The sequence below is a fragment of the Urocitellus parryii genome, chromosome 12 (genome assembly GCF_045843805.1).
Source record: "Urocitellus parryii isolate mUroPar1 chromosome 12, mUroPar1.hap1, whole genome shotgun sequence".
In the NCBI taxonomy this organism is placed as follows: Eukaryota; Metazoa; Chordata; class Mammalia; order Rodentia; family Sciuridae; genus Urocitellus; species Urocitellus parryii.
The window spans coordinates 36,810,292-36,830,654 of record NC_135542.1 but is presented as its reverse complement, the minus strand read 5'-3'; the positions used below and the strand labels follow the sequence as shown (position 1 = coordinate 36,830,654).

Below are 20,363 nucleotides of genomic sequence, written 5' to 3'. Positions count from 1 at the left end.
CCCCAAATTCTTATTTTGGAACTTTGGAATCAGATTTTTATTCACATATGGTTGTGACATTTAGATGTGAATCCATTATCATTTCCTGTCACCAGTCTTCTGTTCCTAAAAGGGCTCTCTCCAGAAGATTAAGGAAATATTTCTATTACTTTTAAGTTTCTAACTTAAATTTGTATACTTGAGGATCATAACATTAAGATTTTGAAATAGAAGAAGTTCTTGGGGTACCACTGTGTACATATACACATATATACCACAATTTTATTGAAACACACTTTCTGCTCTGCTGGCTTATCCTTGAGTATTCCAGGAATTAAATTAGTACGCTATGTAAGGAAGTAAGCCAGATACAGAAAGACAAACACTGCTTGGTCTCACACATGTATAATCTGGAAAACTGTTTTCATAGAGAAGTAGAGTCAACAGTGCTTACCAGAGCCTGGGAGGATAAGGAGAAAGGGACTGGAAGAGATGTGGTGAGTACGAAGGTACAGCGAAGTAGGAAGAATAAGTTCTGACTTTGATCACACAGTAGCAGGGTGCCTATAGTTAACCATAACTTAATATTTATTTCAAAATACCTAGAAGAGGAGATTTGGTATGGTCTCACCACAGAGATATGATGAATGTTTGAGGTGTGATGGATATGCTAATATACCACACAATAGATACATGTATCAGAGTAGCATAGTGTACCCCATAAATGTGTACATTTATTATGTGGCAATTAAAAATAAACTACTACTGCAATTTTTATAGGTATTAGTCATAAGCCTGATGTAAAATGTGTGTTTGGGTGTATGGAATCTGTTGTTTGGACAGGGTTGAGTCTACAAACTTGTAGTCTTATTTAACTTTGTGTTGATACTAGATGAATCTGGATTATTACAGTTGGTAATACTTCATGCATCATAAAAATTGATCTAGACAAAAGATCTAGACTTTTTTAACTGGAAGATCAGTACGACATTCAAGATTTCTGTCTATTTCCTGTTGAAATCCCTGACAAGAGTGATATAGCCATGTTTCTGTCTAGTAAAGAAAGCTGGAATGGTGATTGGACTAATAACTACTACCCTGTTTTCTTTGGCTTTCCGGAATATGGTGGAATCTTTCAGATGTCCGTGCTGCGAGAGAGCAGATCAATATAGGAGGACTTGCATACCCTCCACTTCCGCTACATGAAGCTCCTCCTCGGGCACCCTCTGGCTACAGTCAGCCCCCATCTGTCTGCTCTTCCTCCACTTCCTTCAACGGGCCATTTGCAGGTGGGGTGGTGTCACCACAACCTCACAGCAGCTATTATAGCGGCATGACGGGCCCTCAGCATCCCTTCTACAACAGGGTAAGGACACAGTGGTATCTTTGCTTTTAAGAATTTGTTTCAGGAAAATCTCAGGACTTTTCTTCTTGTGGATTCTATTATTGTTTTGAAACTGTACATTGGCTTTAAAATAGGAAACTGAAGTTTAAATGTAAAATATATGTTTTTAAAAATCAGCAGAACTTTGGAGTTTAGCATATTATAGATCTCAAAAGAGTCTGAATATTAGAGATGCTTTTTATTTATTTTCTTGATAAGAAAGTGTACACTACAGCAGTGACTATTCTGTGCTCTAAAGGAATGTATTTCTTTTTGTTTATAAACAAATGTTCCTTTGGTATATCTTGTATAATTCATTCTAGCATTTACAACAATGATAAACTTAAATTCCTATAGTAGTTTGTTATACCTCTACTTACTAAGATTTATACCTTTGAAATGTGAGATAATAATGGGAAAATACTGTTTGTAAGACTCAGGTGTAATCGCCAATTAATACCACTATAGCCTGTTTTTAGTTTTATTTCAAATTGTCTTATATACTTAATATAAATATGCAATTTTTAAATGAGAAGATGAGAGTATAATTAATTATCAATGGTGTTAAAATACTGTGAGGTTTAGTGGGCTCAGCCTACAGCTTATCTATTCTCATGTTAATGACATTAAACACTAATATTTCCTACCAGAAAATGGAGCATGAACCACAGAATTATGTTTCCTGGACTGTACTCTAAGATCCATCCCAATTCCTTATTTTTGTTATCTTCGTATTTTGTCGAATTCAAGAAAATATAGGGGCTAGTGTTCACAGACTTCAACTGCCTAGCTAAATAAATGTAATAGGAGCTAAGAAGAAAGAGAAGTTTAAAATAAATGTGGCAAAAGAAGGACTTTCAGAATTTAAATTAAATTTTCAATTTTTAAAAACTGTTGGCCATATTAGTAATTAATTAGGTATTCTGTTCATAAAGAATACCTAATTCTTTATGAACAGAATACCTAATTACCCTAGGAATGTTATTCCTTTTTTCATATGGACAAAGAGACAAAGGTAGAACAATAGCATTTTATGGTGTATTTTTCCTTGTAAAATTTAACATGTAATAGGCAATGTCAAATGCAGATTTTTAATCACATTCTTAAAATTGGCTATAATTTTACAGAAACTCGTTCAATTAATACCATTTGAAGTTTTGAGACCAAGAAGTTTATTTAAAAAAATTATCAGCTCATTTAGGCCAATTTCTTATATTTACTAACTTAAACAATAACAATAATATGATAATGCTTTAATAATATTATTTTTAAAACATTTAATTTTCTTTTTAGGTTTAGTAGTTATTGTTATAGTTATTTGAGGTTTTTAATCTCAAAGTTAAAAACAGAATAATTCTCTTAAACCATCAGAGGTAAAGAAGGTGGGGGAAGATGCTATATTAGTGTAACATCCGAGTGAATTGTAGTTTTGCCCAGATAATCTGATATATGAAGCTGATTAAAAGTAAATGCCGTAGTTCTGGGTTTCATGTAAACAGGATTCTCCACCTATTTTTAAGAAATATAATTTCTTATTTAGAAATAGAGCACACTCCAGGATGGTTAGGATATAAGGAAGCTCCAGGAACTTGGAGTGATGCTATTCCTGAATTTCATACTGGAGTGTTCTCATATGATCCAGACTTTTCTGGGTCTTATTTGAGCTAATCTTTTTTTTTTTTTTGTAAGTAATAGTATTCTAATAAGATACCAGTCTGCTTTTTAAAAAAGACATTGACTTAATATATGTAATCACTTTGAACTTGCCACTTGACAAGTCTGTACACGTTAAACATATCAAAACTGTACGGTACAAAATTTCAGTTGCTTTCTTTAAAAACGCTTATAATTAAATGAATAATATAAAATGTAAAAAATATGTCTTAAATTTGGTTTTATATCTTACAGAATATGAGGGAGGCATTTTTGTTCTTTTGTCACTTGCACTAAAAGTTTTGGAGTTGTGTTTGGTTAGTTTCATTTGATAACTCTCATTACACTTTTATTTCTATAATTGTTCATGCCCTTTTTTGTTACATGTTTTTCCATAGCCATTCTTTGCCCCATACCTTTACACGCCAAGGTATTACCCTGGCAGTTCCCACCATCTCATCTCACGTCCATCAGTAAAAACGAATTTGCCCAGAGATCAGAACAATGGCCTAGTAAGTATTAAAAAAAGGGTAACTAAAATATTAATCTCATAATAAACATAGATAGCACTATAAATTGGTTTTTTTTCCTTTCCAGAGTAAAAGAGTACAACTTATTTTATAAATAGTTTTAAGAAATGTAAGATATTACTAACACAAAATGTATTTTGTTTTTGTTTCTGGTAAAATCTGTAGAAGGAAAATGACTAGCAATCTCAGTGATTAATGTTAAGTTTTTTACAACCAGAGATTTCTGGCTTGTAAACTAATGTTTGTTACCAAAACTTTTAAAACTAAATCTTTACCTCTAATAATTTCTAATATTTTTTTGAAGGCTATACATATGTGATATCTGCATAATTATGTATTAGCACCATGAAAAACATAGATTCAGGCAATGAAAACATTTCAGTCTAATGTCACAAACTAAACAGGATAAGGAGAAATTGCTCAAAGGTACTATTGAATCTAACTAATCCAAAACAAAATACATTTTTGCCTAATATATTAGGAGTTCCTGATGATAAACTAGTTTAAGTAACAAGTAAAAACAAACTCCCTGTTAATATAATTTAAATTAAATTTTAAAATGTCATGAAGGGAAAATCTAGTCATAGAAATGATTCAATGTTGTGTGTATTATTATTTTAACATCATGTTCATTCATCAGAGTCTGGCTTATCTCTGCACCGTTTCACCCATGCTTTCCTGTTTTATGTTGTTAGGAAGTTATCAAGGAGGATGCTGCTGAGGGGCTTCCTTCACCCACAGACTCCTCGAGGGTAATGGAGTAGTCTTGTGGTGTGGAACCTAGCATCTCATTGCTTCTGCAGCAGTAATGACATCTTAATCGCCACGGCAGCAGTTCACTAACTCTGCATTTGTGTGATGGCAGCTAGTGCAGAATAGCTGAATACTAATAATTACAGCTCATGAATTAATTCAAAAGCTGATATCTACCCTTTACTTCCTCCTGCTTTTCCCTTTTATCACTGGCATGGGATGAGGATTTTTATTCTCCCATAAGTTTTTCCCAGCAGCCATCAGAAGCATTCAGGTGTTTGTTTCTTAGTGTTGAACTCTGTTTTTACCTTTGATTGTTTTTATGAAGACTATAGCTGGTAATGCACATGTAGAAGAGTTTTGAAAATATCTAAAATCACCTTTGAGACTATAAGAAGACATGAACCAGATAATATGCACCTAAAATGCATATTCTCAATGTGGGCATCCATAGGTAATAGAGTCTCTTAACCTGTGTGTCCACAGGTAGTCTAAGTCTTTGTGTAGTACTAATTTTCTTTCTGTTTATTAAAATAAAATTTCCAGACAAATGCACAGCTGGTTCAGCATGTAAAGGAAGTTACTCAAACCTCCCCTTAAGGCAGGTTCTTACTCACAAACAAAAACTTTGTAGAGGAAATAACTTTTATTGTTTTATTTACAGAATATATTATCCCAAGTAAATATGATCAATTTAATCTAAAATTATGCTGAAATGTGGCATAGTACTTTGAGTCAGAGGCTGAAATATTGCATCCTAATGTTATCAGCAATTTTTGACTTAAAGCATGCATTTGGGTAGGCAATAGTTTTTTAAACTTTAGTTTCCTTTGAGTTTACGTTAGTAAGAGAGAAGAAGAACCATTTTGTTTGCTTTTAGGGGTTGACGATTCTTAAGTTATTAACATTTCAGCTCAAGTGTTTGAGTAACTTCAATTATCCACAAATGATAGACGTAGCAAACCATAATAGTTCTCTTTGGATGCTTAGGGAATCTTAAATCCATGGATCATCACTGCTGTATGCAAGAGTGGGTTTTTGTTTTGTACGAGAGCCTTTAATACAGAGTTTCATGCATGCAGTGCAATTCTCTGAGCTAAAATTCCTCAGCAAATTTTTGATGAAAATAAGTGACTGTGAAGAATTTGATAGACTTAATGGCACAGATATGCTGAAACAGTAGCTATTACCATGCCAGAAAGTGTAGGGGCACACTGGTAATCAGAAGTGTCAGTAGTTTCTTTTAGCAGCAGAAAAGGAGCATTAGGCAAAATTAAAATGAGTTTTTGGGAAGGTAAAATAATGCAGTATCTGAGACATGGTTAGAAGCCCAGTAACAAAGTGTAAAGGTACTCTGCCTGTATTTAATGCCTTTGTTTAGTAAAATAACCAAACTATTTGTTGTTTTTATAATAGTAAAAGATAGTTTTGTAACTGACATAGTCGGATTAGGTACTTACTTTCTTTGCTTTTAAGAAATTAACAATGACAATAACATGTAAAATGTGTTTTGTAAAAAAACTCGTAAAAAGTAGACATGTAGTTCAAAGGTATATTGAAAACAGTGGTGGAAATGTGAAGAACTTGTATGTGGGAACATTGTTGGGGACCAAAAGGCTTCTCAGTGCAAAAATATTTAGTCCTTCTGCTCCTAAGGCTTTCCAGTTCTGTCTTAGGCAACAGTATGGACGATGGACACCATGTCCATATGGTCAGCTATCCCCAGCATGTGCTATTGATGGGGGAGGGCTGGTCACAGACCAAAAAGTATTAGCCAGCTCTGGTCTTTTCAAATAGAGGTAGACCCATCTTTTTTTTTTTTTTTTTTAACCACAAAGAGTTTCTGATAAGCCATTATAAAACATATTCTTATGAAAACAATTGGGTTTTCTCACATGACATAGTTCAGATTATACTTTGTGAAGCCCAGCCAAGGACTTACATGTAGACATATGCAAGTGTTTCTCAAAGGTGAGGATTTCAAATATACGCTTCCATGCTTGCTATATTTTTCCTAGGATTTTATGACTGAGAAAAATTAAGTGCCAAATCTTGAAAAAATGGGGAAAATATTAGCCCTAAGATATGCTCTCCAGAATATTAGAGCTGAAAAGAACCAGTTATTTTCACCTTTTAGGCAGAGAAGCCTTTTTTAGAAATGAAGTCTCATCAGCACTCTAGTTCATAAAATCAGGGAGAGCAGACTTCTGGCCCCACCTGGACTTGCCTTTCCTCCTGAGGTTTCCTCAGGGACAGCTAATAACCTGAAGTCAAGGGTAAATGACTCCATCACAGTTGAACCCTGTGAGGCTCAGCTAGAGGTACAGGAGGGGAGTGCCGGATTAAGGGCCAGAATGAGCATGTCCCATGTCCCAGCCTGTTGTTCTCCAGCACCCTGCTGCCTGCTTTGCCCCTATTTCTGTTGTGGGTGAAGAAGGGCTTTGGTCTTTGAGTTAAATAGATGCTGATGATGAACTCTTAGCCTTGGACAAGTTTATTCACCTCTCTGATTCTCAACTTTTTTAATCTAGAAAAAGCCCACCTTCCTCTTAGGTCTCAGTTAAGAGTTACTCAGCCTTAGCATACTTTTAAGAACATTATTATTATTACAACTACTCCAAAGCCAAACTCCACAGAGCTTTAAAGACTCAGAACTAAAAAGTTTCAGATTAAATAACCTTTGTCTCAGTAGTGGGAGCAGTGTACAAATAACTCCAGTCAATCTAGGTACACTCAAGACAGTTTACTTGTTATTACTTCTTAGACTCAAAAGATATAATTTGGTTTGTGTTCTTAGAATTTAGAAGAATTTCTAGGTTTTTTTTTTGAATACTTAAATAGTCATGCATCACTTAATGAGAGCAGTTTGCTCTGAATATTGCAGTAATAGGCAATTTTGTTGTAGTGTAAAACAGCCTAGAGTGTACTTATACAAACTAGAACAGCTATGACATCACCAGATGGTACAACATCATGGGATCAACCAATAATATGAGGTCCCATGTTGACTGAAATGTTACACACGTATGACTGTACTTTAAAATTTTGAAAGCTTTTCAGGGAAATTTTACTTGGTGTGTTTAGCCTCTTTAGTGCAGTTTTCACTGAGAATTACAGTTGACCCTGAACACCACAGATTTGGACTATGTGGGTCCATTTATGTGCTCTTTGGGATTTGCAACACTTTGAAAAACCTTTACAAACTGTAATCTAGAAATATTGAAAAATTAAGAAAATATGGTGTATCATGAATACATAAAGTATGCATAGATAAGTCTATTTTATCATTTACTTCCACAAAATATATACAAATCTATTATAGTTAAAATTTATTCAAACTTATGCATACCAAGACTATCCATGGTGCATTTACAATGAGAGAAATGTAAAACGTGTAAAGACACAGTATAAAATCATAACTACGTAAAATTAACCGTAATACTTACTGCAGTAATTTTCTAGCAATCTCCTGTTGCTCTTGTCAGGAGCTCAAGTGTTGGGACACTCTGCTTAAAATACTGTGGGATGCTGGCCATCTTGGTGTGAGCAGTTGTCTGTCCAGTTAGCTGCTTACCAAGGTGACTGGACAGACACAAGGTGCTCATGTATGTATGTAATCCATACAGCAACCAAAATGTATTAATCAGCCGTCATTGGTAAGCCTCCAGTCAACAGCAGGCTATTGGCGGTTAACTTTTGGGGGAGTCAGAAATTCTCTGAATTTTTGACGGTGTGTGGAGTCAGTGTCCTTAATCCCCTTATTCCTCAAGGGTCAACTGTAGTGGCACTGAGATCATTTTGGGACAGCTTAGGATGGCTGGGTTGGGCCAGGTCTCTCTCCCATTCCCCCATGGCAGTGACTTAGAGTTCGCTGCTCCTGTGGTAACAGCATTTCACTGACAAACATTTTTCAAAGGAAGGAATAACATGGCATTTTTTATCCTTTTACCCTTCCCTGACTCACGGAGCCTGGAGTACCGCAGTGCCTGTGTGGTCATTCATTGTTCAGCACACATTAATTGAGCATGCAAGGCACTGCCAGCCAGGGTACAGCAGGTAACACAACTGCTAGAAGTCCTGCCCTCTACGGCTGGCTGTGGCCTTGAAGGCCCCCAAGGGAGTTAACAATATTAAGAAGTCATTCTTTCTTGTCTTCTTGACATTTTGAGACATCTTTAGATCACTTTATGCCTTGTTGAAAAAGCATGACAATAAATAGCACCAAATTTAAACATAAAGAACTTCAGAATTACAAATGCAGCTTTAATACAATAACACAGCTTCCACTGTGCTCTTACATGCAGAGATTGAAGAAAACTATTGTTTAATAAAGGCATTAAAAATGAAGGTCTTGATTTTCATTAAACAGGATCCAGTTCATGGAGTGACCAAGTAAAAAAAGATGGGGCTCACTTGTAGACAATTCATATTTCCACCACTGGCTTAGAACTTACATCCTGTTTTCAAAGTATGTGTCCAAACCAAGATGTCTCTCATTGTTCAGGAGAAGACTTGGACAAGAAAGTTAAAGATGCTGTGGGTAAGGAGTTGGGACAATAGGTTTTACTTAGACCAGTGCTCTGGACAGGGGTCCTGGGAGCTGGTGGCAAAACCAACGTGGGCATCATTCACACTTTTAGAAATGAGTTTTCATTTGAATAATTTCAGTTCATTTTTTCCTTTATTAAAGTGTAGCAAAAAGTATATTTACTTCCTGCTTCAAAGTCTTTCCTGTCAGATTTCAATTAAGAAACCTTTTTCCTAAACAACTGATAAACTTCAATTAAATTCACCAGAAATATTACAGTAATGTTACCATTTATAGCTGAGAATACATGTAAAAGTTTAAAAAATAACAAATCATATTCATTGTAATTGTGTAGTACCTGTGTTTTAAAAAATATTTCCCTTGGAATGTACTAAATTTTATCTGTCAACTTTGACAAGATTATTATTTCTCAGTTACTTTGGAGAGTACATTTTCCAACTAAGAGTAGCATTCTCTTATGATTTGAGTATGTTATAGTGAAGCATAATTTCATTAGCACTCCTTTTATGATATTTTTGCAAATATCCAGAGATAGTCACTTTTTGAAATTTTATTTATAATCAGCTTGATAATGTAAATGTAAAAATGGGATTCTCATGATGAGTTCCAGATATTATGTTAAACGAAAGACATCTGACATTAGACCAGCAGAACTCCTGACTGTTGTTTACTAAAGTGATGTTGTAAATGAAGAATATTGTCATCATTTTTAGACTGTTTTAAACATACCAAGAGTACTTTCCACCAATTAAATACATATAGAAAAAATTAACAGCAGTTGTTATTTGCTTTGAATTAGAATTTTAAAAAATTTATGTATCTAATACTATGTTAATCATAGTATGTGGGTTCTCTCCATCACATTTGTAATTTCTTGGACTGTGAGACTCTTAAGGCCTTTCTTTTGATATGGTGTTATAGGTCATCTCTTATGGTCTACATACCCAATGAAACAAACCTCCATTTATTTTTTTTTTTTTATTTTTTTTTTTTTTTTTTTGGATCATATTTTTTTTTTATTTTTTTTTTTTCATCTTCCCTATTTTTTTTTATTGGTCGTTTATAACATTACATAGTTCTTAATACATCATATTACACGGACAAACCTCCATTTAAAAGTGTTTCTCTGACAATTAACTACAATGAAGCTAGATATTTGTTTTGGGTTTTTTTTTTGGCAATTAAAAATTACTTTTTAGTATATTTTAGTTATACACAATAATGGATTTCATTGTGGCATATTCTTATATGCATATAACATGGTTTGATCTTATCCACATGATATTTCATTTTATAAGTTAATCATATAATAAGCTAAATAAGCCCTTTTATTAAATGTTTTTAAGTTCTAAACTTATATATAGGAGGAATATTGACTTTTTATAGCAGATTTAATTTCCCAGTTTTCTTTTTGACTATATGGTACATGATTAATAATAGAAAATATGAATTTTAAATAGAAAAATAATAGAAAAAAATTTTGAGAAATTTTATAACTTTAAAATTACCAAGTGCATGTTAATGAAAATAAGTATGTGTGGGTGTGCGCACACATGTGCGCGCATGTATGCATCATCTACTCTGTGATGCTGTCGGGGTGGTTTGTTCAAAGTGAAGGGGAAATATGAGGCATGCCAAGGGTGCTGCCTGGGTTCACAGTGCTTGTGGTTGTGATGTTGTCCTCGTGTCCTTCACTCTGTTTTATTCCTTCCTTAAAGCCGAGTGACTCTGGGTTTAACAGACAGAGACAGGTACAGCAACTCTGAGTGAGCTCTCCTTCTCTCCTTACTAGACTATTAAAAGCAGTCACTGGCCTCTTCATGCTTGGCTGTTAACAAACCTCTGCTTGTTTTCGTACCTCGGATGTATTTTAACAGTTGCTTTCAGCCTTTGCATGGCATTAATTTCTGCCTAATCAATTTTAAGCTCATTTAATAAATTTACCAAAGATGGTAACATTTCAGAATACAATTTTAATCTACTTACAATATGAAATGAAACATTTACCCAAAAATAATTTTAATATTTTGTTGCTTATTTATACCTGGAGAAATTCTAATTTGTTCACATTTTGAAGTTTATATTTAACAGTTTAAACTAACATTTGCTACATTGCACTTTACAATTTAGAAAATTTTTAAAAAATTTTTTATAGTTGTAGATGGACACAACACCATCACTCTATTTGCTTATTTATTTGTGGTGCTGAATATCGACCCCAGGGCCTAAACATGTGAGGCAAGCGCTCTACCACCTAGCCATAACCCCAGTCCCCAAATTAGAAATTATTTTAAAAAGTAAATTCTGCTTTATAAAATCAGTATGCCAAAGTGATCTGTTTTTTACTTATAATAGGTAAATTTTAAGTAAGAATGCATGGTAAATGTTAAAATATATCATTTGAGTTATTTTTTGTATTTGAAAAGTAATATATTTAGTTTCTATTAAGAATTTGCCTACTGAATTATTGAATATGCTTTTTGTTATTTCCTTATCACTTTTATACTCTTTTCTCCTTTTTTTAAAAAAAATGGAATTTCTAACCAAAAATCATTATTTTGGTTATAAGATTTATTTGATTTCAAAATAATTTTATCATTTATGATTATTTTAGGAAAAAAGACCTAGCAGGTAATTACTGGTTTTTCTTTATTCAAAGAAACATTATAACACAGTTTTGCTAATTGATAATTTCTCCCTTGATAAAGCCCAACTTTATATAAATAGATAATCAAAAGTCAGACTGTAGTTTTGATGGAATTATGGGAATCTTATTCTGCATGTATGTCTGTCATTTTATACTTTTTACCCTAGTTGACAGAGTTAATATGGTCTATTTCTGTTATATTTGTCTGTCTTAGCTTTATCTGAAAGAGAGTTCTTTTGGAATTTTTTATTTGGCCTCATACATTGTCTAACACTGAGCTATGTCCCCAGGTCGCTCTTGGGATTTTTTAAACAATATTTTACTATAAAAATAATTTTAGACCTAAAGAAAAGATGTAAAAATGGTATACCCTTAATATTAATGAATTTTATAACTCCCACAATTATCAAAGGCAGAAATTAAAACTAGTACAACACTATGTACTACACCAAGACTTGCTGGCATTTCATCAGTTTTTCCACTTATATTATTTTCTGGTCAGGAGCCTCTCCAGTTATGTTCTGTTGTTTCTCCTTGGTTTCCTCTAATCTGTGATAGTTCTCTGATCTTACCTCATTTTCATAACATTTATTAACACTTTTGAATAATACTGGTCAGTTAGTTTATAGGGCCTCCCTCAATTTGAGTTTCTCTGATGTTTCTGCATGGTTAGAAGGAGGTTGTGCATGGCAAGAAGACCACAGAGTGGCCTCCCAGTGCCTCATGGTAGAGGGTTCCTGATACTCACAAGTCTTGCCACTGGGAAAGCTAACCTGGGTCACTTGGTTGAGGTGACATCTACCAGGTTTCAACACTGTAAGGCTTTATTTTTTCTTTACATATTAACAAATATTTTGGAGTAGATACTTGGAAACTCCAAAAATGTCCTGTTTCTATTTATTCTTACCCATGATTTTTAACATCCTTTGGTGGATCTTGAGTACAACCTCCATTATTGTGATGTTTGACTGGTAGTCATTTTCTGCTTCTCTCTTCACATTTATTAATTGGATTTCTAAAATTATTAAGTATGTAGTTATATCAGTAGGGAGTGTGAATATTTATTTCATATATGAATTATAATCCAGCACATCAATCATTTATTATGTTGCTTAAACTATTGTGATTTTTTTAACAACAAAAAAAGCAAATGTATCCAGAGCAAGGAAACAGGTTGAGGAATAAAATCATTTGAAAGACAGAATTAAAGATTATTTAAAAGATAAATGTAGTCATACAGTGGTGGCACATGCCTGTAATCCCAGGATTTTAGGGGGCTGAAGCAGGAACATCAAAAAAGGCCAGCCTTGGCAATTTAGCAAGACCCTGTCTCAAACTTTAAGAATAGATCAAGCTAAGTGAAGTAAGTCAATCCCAAAAAACCAAGGGCCAAATCTTCTCTTTGATAGTGGATGCTGATCCATAATCAGGGTGGGGCATGGGAAGAATGGAGGAATTTTGGTTGGGCAAAGGGGAGGATGGGGTAGGGTGAGGGCAAGAAAGATGGTGGAATGAGTTGGACACCATTACCCTAGGTACATGTATGACTGCACATATGGTGCAACGCTGCATCGTGTGCAGCCAGAGAAGTGAAATGTTGTGCTGTAGTTGTATGCAATGAATCAAAATGCATTCTGCTCTCATATATACCTAATTAATTAATTAATATTAAAATCTAAAAATAAGGGCTAGGAATGTAGCTTGATGGTAGAGCACCCTGGGTCAATCTACAGTACCACACACACACACACACAAATATTAAATATTTGTGTGTAAATATTATTCAGCAATAAAAAAATAAAGTATTTTTTGTTATATGTTGTAACATGGATGAACCCTGAAAACATCATGGTAAGAAAAAGAAGTCAGATACAAAAGGTCACATAGGATTCTGCTGGTATAAAATGTCTAGAATAAATATTGCATGTAATGAAAGTGTTCTAAAATTGTAGTCATGGTTCACAGTGATATAAATATTAACCTAATAATCATTGAATTGAATATTTTAAATGAGAATATTATATAGCATGTGAATTATTTCTCTTTAAAGCTGTTTAAAAGAAAAATTTAAAAAACAAGTTTGGCACTAAAAATCCATAGAAAATATTGCCATAGTAGATAGTAGACAGTTAACACTTTGAATATTGGCTGTACTCATCCAGGCAGAAAACAGAACTCTGTATAGAGATATTAAAACTAGATTATGGAAGAACTAGTGTTTTGCCATTCATATTTTAAAAGCAGTTCAGCCCTGGACAGTATAATATATGGAACATTTTAAATTTGTAATCAATTTAAAACAAACTTAAGTAAATGTGTCTAGAGAAATGTGTATTCTAGGTCATTAATTTATAAACTTTTATGAGCCTGTAAAATACTTCATAAACTTGATAAGATTTCCTAACACTTAGAAAATTACTACTCCAACTGTCTATTCAATAGCGTCTGCTTCCCTGGCTGTATTTATGCTTGTACGTAATATTTGCATGTGCTGTATCTATACTGTGTGTATATGTATTTGTCAGTTAGTAGTAAGAATACTATGTTATGTTTTCACATGACAAATAATGTTTATCAAGTGCCTAACAGGCATTTTTAACTACGCAGTAGTCTACCTTTTGTCCAGATACTGATAAAAGCAGTAGAAAATATTAATAAATTAATATACCCTTGAGGATATGATAAACCTTATTTATCATTTGAAGATTAGATTGAACGGTAAACAGGAAGATTCTTTGAAATGTCATTATCTTTATCCTTTATATCAGTTGGTTTATCTTCTCTGTATTATGGTTATAATTCCCAAAACATCTTCAAAAATAGTTGTATGAAAGAAAATAGGAAATTATAAAACCTCATTCATCAGTTGGGTTCTGGTCCAAATCCAGCACTGTTTATGCTGCTCCTGGGCCTCCATGTGCACAACCATAATTGAAGAGAGCACCACAGGTGAATCCATAGTATGTCATCACAACAGATGTTTTTCTTCATCTGAGTACTAGAATTATTATTTTGACTTTTCTTTTTAAATGAGAACAGCTCTAGATTCTATTTACTTTCACATGTGTTTAGCAGTAATACTGTTGAGAGTTATATGATCATTGTACATATTCTAGAAGGGAAAGTTTTAGATCCCTTGATCTTTTGTAGTCCTATAATGTAAGCATCACTAATTTTTCATGTTTTTTTTTCCTTTTAACCCTTCACCTCTCTCCCCACCCCTCTTTTTGCAGTACTGGGGATTGAACCCAGGGGGCACTCTTCTACCACTGAGCTACATACATCCCCAGCCCTTTTTATTTTGAAACAGGTTCTTGCTACATTGCTGAGGCTGGCCTTGAACTTGTGATCCTCCCTTCTCAGCCTCCAGAGTCGCAGGGATTATGGGCGTATACCACTATAACCAGTTGTCCTTTCTCTTATTGAAGACCCTTCTCTCTTGAGAATAGGCTATAAACCTTGGAGAACTTGGTGTAGGCCATATTCTAGTTTAGAAAAGTGGTTTTGATCAGGCTGTGTCTGCTATAATAAAAGCTACTTGTTAAGGAAAAACAGTAGCTAAATCTGTTCCCAGTGGTGTTTCCTTACCATGTTACATGCATTTGTTGTGTTTATTTCAGAAATGTAACTGAATGATTTTTCTGTCACATGACCTCATGTATCTGGCATTAGATAGTATTCATGCATGTATTTTTCCTTGACCTATCTAGGGATCAGGCCCAGGCACAGGAACCGTGCTGTCATTGAATTCCATGAATGTGGATGCAGTATGTGAGAAACTGAAGCAAATAGAAGGGCTGGAGCAGAGCATGCTGCCTCAGTACTGTGCTACCATCAAAAAGGTGATACGCGCATCCTTATGCCCAGTGGAGAAGGCCTGCGGGTGTGGAAGACAAGGCCCTGAACGGGGCGTACTTCAAACCAAGCCTCTCAAAGAGGGGCTATCTGCTGAAATAGGAAGGCTGTAAATGAAAAGCAGGAGCCATGATTTTGTGTCCTAAAAATTGCCCTTTTAGCTCTTATTTTACAAATGGACAAAAGAAAGTAGCTGAGTTACAATGCTATTTTTTTTTAAAAAAAGCCCTAATATAAGTAAAAAAAAAAAATGCCTTGATAAGAAATTGAAAGCTCTAGGGGACTGCACATTTAGGTGAACATCTTTTCCCATGAGGCTTGAGAATAACCGTTGAAGTGTTCCTTAAAGCCCAAAATCCAAAATCCTCTGAAGTCTGAAGCTTCTTGGACATGGGGATCAATATAAGTTTCAGATTTCAGAACGTTTCAGATTTCAGATTCTCAAGTTAGGACTACTCAATGCCAAAAGCCCACTAGTATTCCCAAATTTGGAAACTCTGAAATGTGAAATACTTTTGGTCAAAAGTGTTTTGGATAAGAATACTTGGCCTATAATTATATTTGTATATTTAATAATTATCAGAGTAGGTCACACTAGCAACACGTTTCCCACAACTTCACATTTTTGTGACATATAAGATTTATGATCCTGTCACAATGAATGAAAGCATGTAGCTTTGGACTTGCAAGGCTAATGCATTCATAGAAGTCTCTTTTGAGATCCTGTTTCTGCCACACAGTTTGATGATGCCTGGGGTTGCAGGGAAGTCATCTCCTATCTGAGGTCAACCAAGTCCAGATATAGTCAGTTTTTCCATGGTTACATTTGTATATATACGGTAACATTTTTCTTGCTACCCATGGCAGGGTAAATAGTTTTGGAGTTAGCTGGGAGAGTTAGCTTGTGGGTGGATCTCCGAAGGGTGATGTTTTATGTGAATGCTTGACACTTGGGAAAAGATGGAGTGGCTTTTGTTATGCAAATTCAGCTTGTTTGTTACTATCTTGTGGATGATAACCTTTTAGAGGTAGTCTTTAAAGACTCTAAAACCAAATATAAGAGTACTTGTTAATCACTAGTGATTCAGAATATTTTACACTTTGTCTTTATACTTGATTTTATTTTTACTCAGGCAAACATAAATGGCCGGGTATTAGCTCAGTGTAATATTGATGAACTGAAGAAAGAAATGAGTATGAATTTTGGAGACTGGCACCTTTTCAGAAGCACAGTAAGATATTTATTATGATATGGATAACACTGTTATTAAAACATTAAATTATTTACAACATTGTATAAAACCAGAACCAACAAGCACTGGCCTAAACTGGTGTGGTGGTGTACATCTGTAATCCCTTCTACTGGGGAGCCAGAGGCAAGGAGGATTACAAGTTCCAGGCCAACCTAGGCAATTTATTGAGACACTGTCTCAAAATAAAATTTATAAAGGGCTGGGGATGCACCCAAACACTAGAACACTAACCTGGTATGTACTGAGCCCTGGGTTCAAGTCCCAACACTACACAAAAAGTGTTTTTAATTGAACTTTATACTTGTGTAACATCCTGTGTTATGTAGAGTACACACAGCAGTATGTGGCAATCTTTGCCTTTTGGGACATTTCTCCCAGAAATCTGAGGAAGAGACTACTCTCCAACTCTCCATGCTTTCACTTGCCAAAGTGTGTGTCTGTCTGTCTGTTGTGTGTGTCTCTCTCTCTCTCTCTCTCTCTCTCTCTCTCTCTCTCTCTCTGTGTCTGTCTCTCTCTCTCTCTCTCTCTCTCTGTTTCTGTTTATTTATTTTTAACTAACATGGACTTTTTATTTTTTTTAATTTGTTCTAATTTGTTATACATGGCAGTAGAATGCATTTTGACATATTGCACACAAATGAAGCACAACTTCTCATTCCTCTGGCTGTGCATGGTGCAGAGTCACTCCAGTAGTGTAATCATACATGTATATAGGGTGATGATGTCTGTCTCATTCTACTGTCCTTCCCATCCCCACAGCCCCACCCCTCCCCTCCCTCCCCTCTGCACAATCCAAAGTTCCTTCATTTTTCCCTACTTAATCAGGCCCCTATGTGCCCTCCAGGCCTCAACCCTCAGTGTCCAGCATTACCAGGCCTACTTGGCTGTGTTCTAGCAAGAATCCCTGTTAATTGGTTTAGAAGGAACCCCTGGCCTCAACATGTGATTGCTTTTGGTATCTGATCAGATTCCTCATTGCCTACCAACCTCCCCTCCCCTGCCTTCATCAAGCATTCTGTAAAATCTGTTGAGTCAGAATCCTCTTTACAACCAAACCCTCCCTGCTCCTTGGCTGTGAATTTCCACTTGGCCTTGCTGTGATGAGCCAGCTCTAGACTGAGGCTATATCTTCCTCACTGCTTGAAATCTACCTTTAATGCTTTGACTATACCCCAGCTCTGGGTTTCTTTGACACACTCCAGTTGCATTTTGTTTTGCTCTCAGATTTTTAACTAAACTAATGATGTAATGGACAAATTAAGAGTAAGAACTGTATATATTTTAGATGATTTCTGCCATTCTTTCAGTGTTATTAAAGTAGAGATTCATTAGAAATTCACTTAGAGTATGTGTGCCTTCTCATTCCCGTTATATCTTTATATTGTTATATTTTTAAAAACGATTTGTAAAGCTTTTAATTGTGATTTGTCAATGTAGACATGATGTCTTTTCTTCTGTTAAGGTGTTAGAAATGAGAAATGCAGAAAACCAAGTGGTCCCTGAAGACCCCCGTTTTCTTAATGAAAACACCAGTGCCCCAGTTCCTCATGGGGAGTCTGCTCGTCGGTCTTCACACAGCGAATTGCCTCATACTGAACTTTCCAATCAGACTCCTTACACACTGAACTTCAGCTTTGAAGAACTGAACACACTTGGTCTAGATGAAGGCGCCCCGCGTCACAGTAATCTCAGTTGGCAGGTATTTACTGCATGGCATATGTCATAATATTGAAGAATAAGGGCAGTATTTGATTCACTGAGAATACAGTAGTATGCTAATAGAGTCACCTCTGAAAATGCTTAATGAGTACCCAAGTGGGCAAGATAGAGGAGTGCCTTTTCTCAGGCAGCTGTGTTCACCTGGTAAGGGACATTCAGTAAAATAGGGAAAAATAAGAGGTTTCAAAAATTGACAAGGACTGTGAAAATAAAGTAGGGCAATGGTGTGGAGAGTAAGAAGGATTGGGCTGCAGTGCTGAGGGTGCTTGCAGATTCGCCTTTCCCTTGCTGTGTTCCTGGGAGGGCAGTTCATCATTGCCTGAAGCAAATTTTCATTGACAATTAGCCCCGTCCTCCCAGTGAACCCAGCCTATAATTTGATTTTCCAGGATACACACACTCCTTGTGGGTATTGTCCTCCCTTTGTCACCTGCTGTTGGACATAAGTGAGATCTCCCTTGGGATAGTCTTGGAAAAGGGAGGACAGGTGAGAAGCAAGAACTGAAATACAAGTGAGAGACCCAGGAGGAGGAGTAAGCAGAATAAGAAGAGGAACTAGTGGAAAACAGCAGGGTCCAGAAGCTGGCAAGGGAGGAAAACAGCAAAATCTTAAGGAACCTTTGCTGATGAGGGAGTAGTGTTCAGGAAGAGCAGTACCTGGCAGGGCCACCATTCTTAAGAGTGTTTTGTTTAGTAGTAAAAATACTTTTTTCATCCTTTTTCTTCTTTCTATCTTATTTAAGTTGAGAAACCATTTTATTATTGAATATTAACACAGGTAAAATTATGTATTTTATAATAAACAAAGCCCACATTTTATTCTTTTATCTGTGTTTCAATAGTGCCTTTCGTTTCCCTAGGATTCCTTTTAAAACTTCTTAAGAAATCTCAACCTCAGCTCTACTATTCCTGGTATTTCCATCTGTACCCGGAAAGTTCTTTGTTTCCCATTCATGCGGCAGTCCTCAAAGTGTTCTTAGGATCCCTTTATACTCTTAAAAATCATTGAGGACCCCAAAGAATTTTGTTTATATGTTTTACTATAAATATTTATTGTGTTAAAAATATAAACCAAAATTTTTTCTAAATATTTATTAATTTATTTAAAAATAAACTAAATACATGTTAAGATAATATTTTTCTGAAGAATGGCTGTTTTCCAAAACAAAACAAAATCTAGTGCGAATGGGATTATTTTGCGCATCTCTTTAAAGCCTGGCTTCCTAGAAGAACGTTGGGTCCCCTGAGTGCTGCTGTCTTGAGCACTGTTCTGTCTCCTGTGCACTCCTGGGAGGATGAAGGTGGGTGGGGGAGATAGCATTGTCAGGGGCCACACTCTGCCTTTGGGAACAGCTGTACTGTGGATGGAAGATGGCACTGTCCTTCCTGTCTGACAGTGTCCGGAGCCTTCTCAAGGGTCCAGGACCTTCTACAGAGCAGGCTTTGCCCTGTTTCTTGTCCAGGATCAGGCTTTGCTCTTGCCCCTTTCTAAACTCTTGTGATGCCTCTTCTTCCATAGCCCACTGCTGTTTCCCAGTCTGTACTTTGTAGATTGCTCATTTATTAGCTTTACGTGGGATCTAAAGCAATTTTAATCCCAAAACTTTATTTTGGAAGTCAGACTTTTAAAATTATTTCATTTTCTGTGTTGACTAGGGCCCAGCTTCTGGCCTCATGGCTTTCACTGCAGTTATTAGAAATCTTTCTCTTCTCTGTTACACTCTATTCCTTTTAAATCCTTCCCTTTTGGCATTTGAAGTACATTTTCTTCCTCTGGATTGAAATTTGACAGAAACTTCCATGTCTCACAAGTTGAGGCAGGTTCCTTCTATCATGTCTTGAAGACGCAAGTGTTTTGTCTTGAGATATGTCTTAACTCTCATTGTCCTTCTTTCTTCCAAGAGGAGTTTTTATCAGTGAGGTGACTTTACCTGAAATAAAATTTGAAAATGTAACATTATAAAAATAAATGCTAGTATTATTTGTTAATATAAACTTTAATTATACTTTTAAATATTAATGATAAATTACTTTTATTAAA

The 20,363-nt window shown here is 35.3% G+C and overlaps 1 protein-coding gene across 13 annotated transcripts in view; it reads left to right on the top strand.

Moving 5' to 3' along the window:
- Kidins220 (kinase D interacting substrate 220) overlaps positions 1 to 20,363 on the top strand; it is a 103,231-nt gene that overhangs the window by 72,059 nt on the left and 10,809 nt on the right. For 3 of the 13 annotated variants that reach the window (XM_026413417.2, XM_026412664.2, XM_026412591.2), the window contains exons 24-31: positions 1,119 to 1,345; positions 3,415 to 3,528; positions 4,242 to 4,298; positions 8,804 to 8,839; positions 10,567 to 10,599; positions 15,206 to 15,337; positions 16,484 to 16,582; positions 18,066 to 18,302. In XM_026413417.2, coding sequence (XP_026269202.1) covers positions 1,119 to 1,345; positions 3,415 to 3,528; positions 4,242 to 4,298; positions 8,804 to 8,839; positions 10,567 to 10,599; positions 15,206 to 15,337; positions 16,484 to 16,582; positions 18,066 to 18,302 — 935 coding nt within the window. Of the gene's footprint in view, positions 1 to 1,118; positions 1,346 to 3,414; positions 3,529 to 4,241; positions 4,299 to 8,668; positions 8,757 to 8,803; positions 8,840 to 10,566; positions 10,600 to 15,205; positions 15,338 to 16,483; positions 16,583 to 18,065; positions 18,303 to 20,363 lie in introns of those variants that run through there. The other 10 variants (XM_026413033.2, XM_026412952.2, XM_026412869.2 and 7 more) reach the window with 6 other exon arrangements.